Raw genomic sequence first — 12768 nt, forward strand, 5'->3', positions numbered from 1 at the left:
GGGTTTCATATGCTTCAGAGCAGCAGGAGGATAGCTGGCTTTTCAGGCTCCTTTTAAACTCCAAATATGGTCTTTACATTAGGCCTCGTTCTTCTGCACCTCCTTGGGAGCCATTCCTGTAGCTTAATTCACCCTCTAGGCTTTGGGAGAAAACGTTGAAACGCACTTTTCCTTCTAACTGAAAGAAAAATGCTGCTACTGTCAGCTTAGTCTAAGACTACATGCAAGAGAGCAGGGTGCAGGACAAATGCATTGTACATGTGGTAGGTGAGGTAGTACAGAAAATCTAGTTTATAGCCTGTTTTATATACTATACATATATCATTTGGGACATTTATGACAATACAATTTATATAGCTGTATAAAAAAGTATAGTTGTATAAAAAAGAAAGATGTTAGAAGAGCACTAAGGCCACATGATCAAACGGTGGAGAGTTTTTCCCTAATGCCTGAATCAGGATTGTCGTCCAGCCTGCTTTCAGCTCACTTGTGCATATGGATTACACTGCAGTTTCTCATACCTGACTGTATGCTGCCTTATTTGGTTTAAGCTGGTATTTAAGCAAAATCAAAGCTGTTCTCTTTGGTTTCAAGTGTTTTCTGTAAATCACCAAGTGCTGGCAGCACACAAGGGGTGAATTGAAGCTGATTTGGTACAAGGAGTGTTGAAATGGAGATGCAGAAGTCTCCGTATAAAATATGCTCGTTCTCCACTCCTTTCTTCAGAAGCATCCTGAGAAATGCTTCCCTGAGTGCTTGGTACTGGATGGGATTTGTACCCAGCCCTTTGCACCACCTCATTTTTGTCTCACTTGTGTGGAGACTCTCTTCAGGGACACGCAGAAACTAAACTTATAGGCAGGAATTAAGAAGAGATTCAGGCTGGAAAAATGTTATCTGTTAGAGCTGAAGGAAAAAAATCCTCCATGGGAGGAAGAAATCTGGAAGAAGGAGAGGCTGAGATTTTGCAGAGTAGGAGTGAACAGCAAATTAGGCAGCAGAGAGTAATGCGGTGTGGCTGCATACGAGAAATCAGTGGTGCTTAGGACTTCGGAGGCAAAAGACCCGAGTCGCATGGTTTTTTTTCCTGTGCAGCCCGGGGTCCTGCACTGAGTCAAGGTATTCTTTATTGCCAGAAAAGATCTTGATAAATTGGAAGGAATTCTGAGAACTACAAAAGGAGGGAGGGAGGGAGCTGAGGGGAATGGTTAACAGACCCACATTTGCAAAACTGAGCCAAATTCTGGCCTTGGAGGATGGGGAGCATACTTGGAGGCTGAGGCTATCTGGAGGGGGCAGACAGGGTGTATTAGGTTGCCTGTAGCCTTGACAGGGTGGCCATGCTAATTTTTTAGCTACAAGGCTTTCTACAACAGCAAAGTGCCAAACTCTTCCAGGGATGTAGTGACAGGTTGATAATGACACTGGAGCTCTGCCTTCTCCATCGCTTTGGAGCTGCGCTGTTGAGGAGCTGAAGCCCAGGTGCTGCCAAGGCAGGCGCAGCCTTTCTGCCTGCTCCGGATCCCTTCCCACTGGAGATGCCATGAAACCTGCTCCTCCCTGCTGGTCCTTGGTGTGGATACTGAAGGCCATGTGGGAGAGGTATGAGAGCAGATTTGTGGTCATGGTACCCCTGGAAGCACTGGCTTTGCCACCAGGTATTGTGCATATGTGGCCAGGAGTGCTCCTGGTCCCCAGCCAGGCTCTAGTCTTCTGGCTAGTGAGCAACTGGAGGGGTGGAGCCAGTGCAGAAAAGTACAGAATAAAAATCACTGGGATGCTTGTTCCCTGTTCCCTGGCAGGGCTGAGACTTCAAGAGTGGGGAGAAAAGTATCACATCCCAACACAGCTCTCATGGCTTGAATGCTGCGGGTGAGGGAATCCTATGTGTGGCTGGGGATGGAGAGATGTGAGGAGACCTAACTACATCGAGCTAATAGATCCAAAGGCCAGGGCATCCTGCTGGGTGTTCAACCATTATTTTAGCTTGAAATATGTCTTAGATCCACAGTGTTCCCAGGGTGAGTGGGAGACTTCCCAGCACCTCCTGCTGTAGATGAAAAGCGTCCCTTTCTCCAGATGAGAGGACTACACACATCTCCTCTCCACCCTCTTGCTCTCATGCCCTCTGTGTGTGTATGCAGCCACAAGCTCTTCACCCCACTCACATGCCTGGGATGAGAGAGGCTTTGCCTTCCTTCTCCATGTCCCATGTAAAGCGAGGGGCAGGCAGCTGGCTCCCCCCACTCCCCGGGGTACATGTGGGCGCGAGGATGAATAGGCTAAAGTGGTTTTTCAGGGCTTTGAAGTTGGCAGCCTGTTGGAGGGGGTGAGTGTTGCTAGTCAACAAGATGGAAATGAAACGCGAGTGCTTGTTTTCTCCCTGCTGTACAGGGAAGACGACTGGCCTCCCTGCGGCTGGCGGTGAGCTTTTCTCTGGCTGACACGTCTGCAGCAGGTTTCATTAGATCAGATCCGGGTCCTCAGCTCACAGTTGTTGTGTCTTGTGGCGACAGAGGGCCCTTTGGCCTGGAGATCTTGCTGTGCTTGTGGGTACAAGGGCAGGTTGATATGTTGTGCCCTCCTCTTGCGTGCCTCTGCCCTAAATACAGGTCCTTCCCCTGCCAGGTGGGACCCTGCTGCTCACTGTACTGGGGAGCACAGGGAGGAGGAGAGGGGCAGTGGAGACATAGCTGTGGCCAGTGGTCGTGGCTGAACCCTCTGTGGGATGGTCATGTTGCACGGCAGACAACCCAGCTCTCCAACTGTGCCAGCATCTTGTGCCCGGTTCTGTAATGGTGCAAAAGCTGTGGCCATGGAGTGATGTCTGCAGCAAGATGGTGGCACTGATGGAGACCTGCATGTGATGGCAGCTGTTAGGACACTTCTGGATGGGTCTCTTCTCACCACGGCGTGAGAGCGGCTGTGTGACTACATCTGGCAGCAGTGCCGTGCCCGTTGATCGTGCTGCTGAACACCAGCCCCTGCATGCAGGCAGGGGAGCCAACTGGAGGAGGTTTCTCACTGCTTCAGCCCGAAGGAGCATGCAGCTGAGCTGGGGAGAGGAGGGCTGCACAGCCGCCCATCTCACCTGCCACTCACCACACACGCCACAGGCCAGCCTGGACCATTCTGCCAGAGGAGTGGTAGCTCGCCTGGCCTCCCTCTCCCTCTAAATCACTGTTTTAGTCTACGGAGTGTGCAAGGTTTGGCCCAGATGTGGCATTTGTAATTGAGTAGCCTGGCCTGGTTCCTCTGCTGGCTCCACTTGAAGCTCAGAGCAGTTGCAGGCTGCATTTTGATTTTTCTGGGAGGCATTGGCCCGCACTCCAGCTCCGGAGACAGACAGATTGCAAACAGCTCTTTACCACGCTTGGCATTTGGAAATCACAGTTCTGGCCATTTTATGGGTCAGCACTAAGGTCTGATGGATCCAACCAGGGGCGTGATCTGCTGCTCCTGGTGACAGCCCGGTGCTGTGCCCTTGTGCGGGGCATGTTTCTGCAGCCTCGCTGGGCCAGGCAGGTGCTGTTCCCATGCTTGGAGAGCTGGACTTCTTCCAGGGAGTCAGTTGCTCTCTCCCTAACACATGAGAGCAAAGAAGAGCGCTCACAGAGTGGCAGGTGGCGTGTGTGGCATGTGTGGCAAGGGAAGGGCATTTAATGTCAGCAGAGAACTGTGCATAGATGTGTGAGCAGCCACTTTGGCTAAGGAGCAAATTGGACCCCCAGAGACTGGTTAAAAAGAACCTGTTAGCTGTCTGTGTGCTTACAGAGGTTCACTTATGTGGTGTCTGGCAACTCCTGAGCAGATAAAAATAGAGTTCACAGCCCATCGCCTTCTCCCTCTTTGTTCTCACGCACTACATGGCAGGCTGGGAGCCAGCTCGAGTGGCCCTACAGCACCGGCACTGCCTTGGGGGCCAGAGGAAAGAAGATGCCCATGTGACAGCCCCTTGCTAGCCGTGGTGAGGAATAGTGGTGGCACCTGGGTGCTGGACTGACGTGGCTCCTGGGTATGTGCCAGCAGCATTGAGTGTGCATGTGGGGCCGGGAGCTTGACATGTGTTCCTGCCCGTGCAGCCCTGCTTTGGCAGCGCTCTTTGTGCCCAAGGCAAAGGGTGTTGTCAGTGACACCTCTGCCCACAGGAGCACTCAGGTCTCTGAGGGGAGGGAGGATTTGGATAACTCCCTTCCTGCTTGCCTGATGACCTGACTGTGTGCAAGTTGTGCCTGTGGCATTACGAGGTGTCAGGTGAACATGCGAGGAGACACCTTGGTAGCTGAGATCTGTAGTGGTAAGAAATAGGGTTGCCGCTCGCCTTCAGGTCCCCGAGATGGTCCAGGTGCCTGTGTCTGGTGTCCCATCTGGCATGAGATCTGGCTGCAGGTGACTGTGAATCGGGCGTGAAGGCACCCTGATGGTCATTCCTGTGGCCTTCATGGTACACAGGTCCTGCTTGGCTCAGCGGGGAGGGTCTCCTGCCTGGGGGAGGCTGGTGGCTGCTTCTCCTGGGCAGGAGAACTTTCCTTGCCTTCCACCAAACCCTGGGGAGCAGGGGGCTTTGGACTTCGGTGTGTCCCGCACTTGCACGGGGCGTACCAGGGCTGAAGGCAGCCACAGGAGGGACAGTGGGAAGCCTGAAGCAGGCAGCTTTCAGAGTTATCTCTGCTGCTCGTGGGGATAATAAACTGAGCCAGGATTTATGGATATAATGTGGGTGGGCTTGAAGTCAGGTGCCTTGTATGGTGTGGTTTCCCTCCTCCTCCCTGAGTCCTAACAGAGCTGTCTTCCTTGTCAGCATGTTTGTGAGCTAATTGATAATAAGCTTGAGTGCTCTCTAAGCAATGCTTCTCCTGTGCTCCGGGGCCCGCAGACTGAGCCATGAATCCTGTCTGCCTGCTGAGGAACCTGTTCTGAGTCCAAGAAAGGGGAAGTTTCTGGTCTGCGGTCAATTTGCTGCTTTCCAAGGCTGGCTGCTTCTCTCTCCCCCTGTAGACACAGACGCTGGTGTTGAGGCTGCCCATTCTTTTGCGATGCTTTAGTGGAAAATCAGCAACTGCCGAGCATTACAAAGGGGGAAGTGAATCACTGATTTTGGTCCCCATGGCCCCAAGCAGGGAGGGCGTCTAGCCAAAGGGACAGGCGGATGGACAAGACAGACACCAAGTATATTGTTCAGCATTTAAAAACCAGGGGAGAACCCGCCTGTTGTCCTGGCAGGTTATCAGGGGCTGAGCATGACTCAGCCCCCATCCTGGCTGAGCCCTCTCACCTTGGAGCCGCGCGCACGGGCTGCGGGCTGGAGGAGCTGGGCTGGACTCACCACTTCTGCAGTGGCTTCCTCCCGTGGGACCCTGCTCCCAGCCCCGCGGGCAGCACACTGCCTCTCCGGCTGGCTGGAGGCAGCAGTTGCGTCCCAGGCAGCAGACTGGTTGTATTTGGAGAGATGGAGCTTGTTGAGCTGAGGCGCTGGGATGGAGGTTTCTGGACCCTGGGAAGATGGTTCCTTCTCTGAGGGCCGCTTATCTTCAGCTTTGTTTTGGCCAGTGCTGTCCCACTCTGTTGTTGCCCTCCTGGAAATTGCTCCTTAGGTCTCTATGGTCTCTATCGTCTCTGCCTGATGCTCAGCAGGGCACAGATTTGTTTCCAGCGGGAAGAGTGACTTTCCAATCCTCATCTGGCCAGCCCTTGCCTTGTCTGGGCTTAGCACCCCTCCCCGCTGACTGCACTGTCCAGGATTCACTCTCTCCACAGTGCCTTGGGCCATCCACCCTGCTATGGTCAGTCAGGCTTTGGCTGGGGAGAGGGCGAGGCAGGCTGGATGAAAAAACAGTAATACTCCTGTGGCACTTGGCTCTGCATTTCCTTTACGCAAACACAAAAAACACCATTTCCTAGCTCGCTAACTATCTGGCCAAAGTCAACAGTTGGACGAAGAGTGGCTGATAGAAGCTAAATCCAGGAAAGACTGAGGTGTTGCTGCTGGGGAGAGGGAAGTGCTTTGAAGAGTTTGCCACCTTTGCCTCCAGCCCCAAGGAGGATGCCTGGCCTCAGGTCACTAAAAGAAGCCACAGCTGTATACCCATTTGGATTCTCTGTGGCTTTTGCTTACCCAGAGAACCATGATCATCAAAAGTGATCAGAGATTTGAAAAATGCTTTCTATATACAGTGGGTTAGAAAAACAGTATTGTTTTCTGGACCCCATGGTCTCAGTGATTTAGACTTGGTTATTGTGATTCTGTGTACCTAGTCTTGAAATTGCAGGCTTTTTAAAAAAACTGTGGTTGATTCAGAAAACAGCAGTCCTCATGTTCATCTGTCTGGTTGCTGGGAGCCTGCCAGCTCAGTCTTCTGCTCGCTGTCCTCAGTGGGGTGAGAGATACTGCTCACCTCCAGGCAGGGAACAGGGACCTTGCAGGTTCACCAGGGACTGGGCAGGAGAGCCATCATATCCAAGGAATACAACATTTTCGTACCTTCTCTAGCCTGCTGTCTCTAAAGTAAATATAGAGCAGAGTGTAACCGGTAACAAAACCTATTTAAAATAAAGCATTTATACACAGACAAAGGTGCAGTGGCAGGTGTGCAGGTCCCTTGCTGGATGTCATACAGGTGTAATTTGAATCCTGCGGGGATGTGTAGCACTAGAATGTAATGGACCAGGTCTCCCTGGGTTCTCCTGACTCCTGGCATGTGTCCTCGGGGGCTTATGGGGAGTCCAGGTCCTTGACCTGCACCTCAGAAGAGGGCAGCTACGAGTGCTTGTTGGGTAGTTTTGAACTGTTGCAGATGTGGGTCAGTCTGTCTGCACAGCTCCCTCCCATCCCAAATTTCTTTCAATTTTGATTAGCACCTAATACCTATGGGAGTGAAACTTGCCGTGTGCCCGTGACTGAGGTCTCTCAGCCAGTGACTTTTCAGCCTTCAGCCTGGTAGAAATCAGCAGGAGCACACACATCCTTGCTTCTGGAAGGAGAACATTGCTCCCTGTACCTTCCCTCCTTGACCCGTGTTTTCCCCTGGACTGCTGCTGCTGTTAGCCGGCCACCACAGAGGCGGGCGCCCCAGGACAGCCCAGAAGGAGAGGTGTCCTAGGAGTCTGCATGCTGTTTCTGCCCCACAGGCTGTGCCTGACACGGAGAAAGCTGTCAGCAGCTCTGACGGATGAAGAGCAGGGAAACCAGCTGCTTGGCAGGCGGTCGCCTATAAAGGAAGAGACCACTGCCTCTTTGCAGAGATCTTGCTGGCCACGTGCCTGGCTGGAAGAGTGGAAGTGAGTAATACCATGCTGAGGGGAAGCTGCAAAACTGAATGAATGTGAAACCCTGGGACTTCAAGTGTCCCGGAATAGAGTGCTTGAGGTGTCAACCTCCACCTCTTCAGTGCCTCTTCCTCAAGCAGGTGGAGGCATGGAGAGTGGTAGCACAAGCTCCCCACTCTGCTGATTTGGAGCCGCCTCATCTGTTTTCCGTCCTCGCTGTTACCCCTAGGACAGCCACACCAGCGAGAGCGCTTGTGGCAATGCAGATCCCGGGGAACTGGACAAGCTCTGGCCATATATTAAGATCCACCAAATGGTTAGGGGTTGCTAATGCCTTCTGGCCAGGTCTGTACTGATGTGGTGAGCTCAAGTTCATTTCCCAAGACCCTTCAACCAAGCCAGTCCCCGTCTGCCCAGCACGGACTGACTCTGAAGGTTTGGAGGGGAAAAGCTCTGTTTTGTATTCCCTGACTATGAGCCAGCCACTTGGTGTGACTTGGGGATGGATTGGGACTGACAAACTGAGATAGAAAGAAGCCTTTTGCCATTGATTTCTGTGGCCTGGGGTAGGATGGTGTTACTCAACTCAGTCCACAAATCCCGGAGCTCATCTGCCTAGAATAGAACCAAATAAACAAATTAATTCAAAGCAAATCTGCCTCACCCTGCTGCGACACACACTGGAGTGCTTTGCCAACAGGATCCCAGTAGGATGGCTTTTCCTGAAGTGTTGCAAGCCATGGAGTAATGTTCCTCCTCTGTTTTTCCTCTGTGAAGTTGGCACTGCCCCTCACAGTAAGTGCATATAATCCCTTTCGGTTACAAAGAAAATGCTAATGATTATTTTATTTAAAGCCCTTCATATGTTGTTTTTTTGAGGTTTTTGTTTTACAAAATCTCATGATCCTGGGAATGACAGGAGTTGTCCCTAAAGCCAAGGGGTGGAATTCCTTCAGGCAGGCAATGGGTAGTGCCCAGCCAAGCCCTGCTACTTGCACATAACATGCTGCCTTCCTCAAGGATAGATATGATGTGAGTAGTTTCAAGCACAAAGGCTGATATTTCCCTGTCTTATGCCACTGGTCACCTTCACCCAACGACTCTTCCGAACTTAGGGCTGAAGTTGCCCTCAAGTGACCAGCACTAGTACAGTGAGCATTGCTGGGCTGGGGAACTCTTGCTTCTTTTCCTTGCGGTACTTCCATCTATGCAGTAAAAGACCTTGGAACCCCAGCCACATTCACCCATAGGACTATGCTTGGGGCCTCTCACCGGAGATCAGAGAATAAATGTGCCTGAGCTTGCAGGGCTTGGTAGCTCTCACCTAGCCTCCCTAGAGCTCCATACGGCTTTTCCTTTGTCGCTAACAAAACCAGCAATAGCACACCAGGTAATAAAGCAGTAGATAACAAGCACCAGAAGTTCCTTCACTGGTAGCAGGGCTCAATTAGTAGCTCAGAAATGTGTGGGCAGGTCATGCCTGGGCCCCATGGCCATCAGGAGTAGGTGGTACTCTGCAGAATCTCAGGAGAGCTTCTGAAAGAGGCTGGTAGGGACTGAGGTAGGACTGAAATAAAGTTCACTTCTCTGCAATTATTATGGTTAGCCTTGCTGACTACTGAAAAACAAGCAGTATTTGCTGTCCTCATCTCAGTTTAGATCTTGATTTTAACAAGACAACAAATATTTTATCAGCAGGTAATAATTTCATTATCCATCTGTACTCTTTGACCAATCCCACTTGCTCTGTCTCCATCCCTGAATGACCTCTAGCCAGACTCCACTCCAAACAGTGTATGAACCTTCAGCCTGCAAAGCTGAGCATCTGCCCAGCAGCACAGGTTACCTGCGCTGCTTTTCCTCAGGACTCCCATTCATGCCTCCTCCCAGCAGCTCAGCCACTCATTTTCAAGGTTTTCCTGTGTTAGAAACAGTTAGGTAATGAGTATCCAGACTTGGGACTTCTGTCTCTGGGATAAAACCATTCATTCTTGGATTCCTACAGATCAAGGCCAGAAATGATCAATAGATACTCTAAAATCACCTCCAGGACAGCACAGATTATGCATCTTTACTTATTCATATTTGCATTGTTCCAGTGATACCTCATCTCCCAGCAGCACGCTTTCCTCTCCTGAAGCTATGGTATTGGGATTTGGGGAATCCACTACCGGGGTGTTTTTTTCAGAAGGAAAACAGCTATACTGCTGCGTGTGGGCGTGATTTCTAGTAGGGAATCATTTGGCTTTGGTGTGCAGATGTTGTTGTTTCATAGTTTGCCTCTCTCGGTTAGATTACAAGGCTCTTTACACCTGGCGTTTTGTTCCTGTGGAGAAACCTGTGCCCTGTAATCAGAGCACCTCTTCGTCTTCTTTTTGCTAAATTGAAGAGATTGAATACTTTAGGTTTCTTACAGAAAGGCATTTTCACCAGCCCTCAAATTATTTTTGTCATGTTTTTTCCCGTATCCTCTCCAGTTTTTCAACATCCCTTAGAAGATGTGACATACTTCACATCAGAGGTAGATGTGGTATTTTAGCATATATACACCCTGCTATGATGAGGATGTGTAGGGAGGCAAAAATACCTCCCTGTTCCTGCAGTGTTTCACTGCCCTGATGTCAGGGCATTGAACTGACAGTTCATATTTAATTGCTTGTCATTACCCCCAAAATCTTTTCAGAATTGCTGTTTTCTGGGATCGTCTCCTTCTATCTGCAGCTGCTGCCTGCATTCTTTCTTCCTAGAAGTGTAATTCTGCATTTGGCTCTATTAAAATCCCATATTGCTTGGATGGATTTGCCCTCCGCAGTGATCCAAACTGCTCTGTGTGATTGCTCTGTTCTCATCATGATACACCACATTGCAAATTTTTGTGTCAGCAGCACACATTATCAATGTCGATCGTATGTTTATTTCGAAATAAAAATATTTATTTCCAGCTGAAATCCTTAAATCATGCCAGGCCTCGTACTGATCACCCTGGAACCCATCTAATTCCCTCCCCAGTGACAACTGCTTCTTGTGTTCTGTCACACAGCCAGTTTGTTATTCATTTCACATGTGCCTGATTGACATTGTACTGCCCTGTTTATTTTTTTATCAAAATAGCATGGGCTCTCAGCCTGTTGGTGTGCATGTATGTAATTCTATTGAATTATGAAAACAGACTCCTTTGACAAGAGTGGTTCTCCATAGACCCTGTTGACTTGACCTCACTTCTATATTCCTTTCCTTTAGTTTCCAATTAATTGACCTGTGCATCATCTTTTCCATTCTGTTGTTCAGGGCTGATTGCAGGCTCGCTGGCTGACAGTTACCTTGTATATCACGCTTGACCTGTTTGAATACCAGCATAGCATTAGCTCCCTTTCCATCTCCCCAAATCTTAACGTTATTCCAAGCTATCCAAGCCAGGAATGTCAGTGAGCCAGAGCTACTGTTAGCCAACTCTCTTTGGATTATCCAGTCCTGTTGGGTTTAGAAATGTGTGTTCCCTGTAGACACTGTAACACCTCCCCTGTGCTGGCTGTGACAGGGAAGATGGTAAAAACCGTAAGATGGGCTGGACCTCTCTGGGCACTTCAGTGGGACAGATCTAGCCTCTTTGCCCCAGCCATTCGGTCAGAGATGGAAGTGTTGGACAGGGTATGCAGAAGACCTGTCAGTGCTTAAATTCAGTTGCAGAGGAATCCAAGGCTGGGACTTTCAAAGAAACTCAAGGGGCACATGGGCAGCCAAGCTATTTTGGCCCTGGTGTACTAAAGCCTTTTTCCATGCAGGTGGTGCCGGCAAGAGTGAGGGAGACATTTGCTGATAAGCACAGAGCACCCTCTTGGAAGCTTAGTGCTGCCAGTCAGTGAAAGGGAATGGGAGCAAGCGCAGTAGAGCAAGTTGTGCTGTTTTGCTGGTTTAATGCAAAGAGCTCTGCCTAGCCGTCTACGTGGCTTGATAAAAGAGTGTAAGAAGTGTGACCTTGTGAGCTAGATGTCTCCTCCATGCTTAGTCCCCAGAAAACACCAAAAGCCATAAATGCAGTTACTTCAGAAGTTTGTAACTGCACTTACAGGCTTGAGGTTTTGGTCATTCTCTCCTTTTTTGTGACTCTCATGGGCCAAATTTTGTTTATTTTCTTAGCCTGGCTTCTCTTCTGACTGCCTCGCTGGTTTTTCAGTGCTCATTTGGGGCTGGGAAGGCAGGTCCTGAGAAAGCTCCCACAATAAGAACAAGCGTATTTGGAGCTGCTTGTGTTTGCTGGGGGAGGGATGTGGTGGGGCAAGGAGCAGCCCTTGAGCGTGATGGGCAGGCAGAGGTTCTTCAAGGCAGCTGGGGCATCCCTGTGGTGGGGCAGCCTGATGTGACGGTACAGGAGGGGTATCTTGGTGAATACTATGCCCTGCCAGGCTCAGGGCATGGGGCATCGTTCCTAGAGTGAAATAGTGCCATTGTAATGACTGAAAGCAGGTGAGGAGTGGGATCCTGCTCAGGTAGGCAGAGCTCTGTGTCCAGGTGGTGGCTCAGGCAGCTCAGCAGTGAAGGTTACCGCAGGGTATCCTGGTGGACAGCGCAGTTACTCATGAGGAGTATCAGTTCATTTTTTCTCTTTCACAGGACTCAGAGCAGAATTGGCTCTCCTGTCTCCCCCCAGCACATAGGGCCATCACGGACTGTCCGGCGCTACCCAGCCAGCAATGGCCACCTCACCTCTAATGCACTCCCCAATGGGAATGGACATGAGCAGAGCAGCTCTGGGCCACACACGGTTTCCCAGGAGCACACCTTGTCTGCAAGGGGTAAGGCCTCCGGGGCTGTCGCTCTTTTGCAGCTTCTTGTTGGGGTGTTGTGGGGAAGGGCAATGGTGTGACTGGGTATCCCCAAGAAACCCTGGACTCCAAGGAGTGTGTTGCTGGGTGGAATGGAAGGGGAACGTGAGCATGGGCATTGCTGGGCTTTGCAAAGAAAGAGACCCTACCAAAGGAGGACAGATCAGGGGAGCAAAATGCTGATGGCAGGGGAGAGGAGCCAGGGGGGATGTGACAGACGCCTCCCAGAGGTGTTGAACATCACCCCAGCACGCTGCTGTGAAGGTGATTGCCTCAGTCTGTAGGAACAGTGTCTCCCAGCTTCCTCCTCGGCCTGAGCAGCCCTCAAGGTCAGATTGTGCAACTAGCGTCTAGTTCTTCCCTTTGGCTGCCCCCTTGGTGCCTTCTGACATGAGCAGGGCTCAGGCCAGGCTGCTGGGACGTGCAGTTGCTGAGCCTCAGCACCTCCCCAGCTAGGACAGATGCAAGTTGTCTTCTGCAGCTTGGCTCCCCCTGAAGCCGAGATTCCCCAAGGAGGCACCATGTGGCATCTCAGCCCTTATGAGCAGGGCTCTGAGCCTGACTGAAGCTGTAATCTGAAAGCGGGGATTGCAATGGGGAGAGTGAGGGTTGAGCACAGCAAGGGGAACACTCACAGAAATGGCTGTCACGGTGGGCAGGGGTGGAGGGCTCTGATGTC

General features: G+C 50.8%; 1 protein-coding gene across 1 annotated transcript in view; it reads left to right on the plus strand.

Moving 5' to 3' along the window:
• Window positions 1-12768, plus strand: part of LTBP2 (latent transforming growth factor beta binding protein 2) — a 74473-nt gene that overhangs the window by 22179 nt on the left and 39526 nt on the right. The window contains 1 exon segment of the mRNA XM_030004248.2: window positions 11878-12059. Within this exon segment, the coding sequence (XP_029860108.1) occupies window positions 11878-12059 (182 nt within the window).

The sequence above is a fragment of the Aquila chrysaetos genome, chromosome 2 (assembly GCF_900496995.4).
Source record: "Aquila chrysaetos chrysaetos chromosome 2, bAquChr1.4, whole genome shotgun sequence".
NCBI classification, from domain to species: domain Eukaryota; kingdom Metazoa; phylum Chordata; class Aves; order Accipitriformes; family Accipitridae; genus Aquila; species Aquila chrysaetos.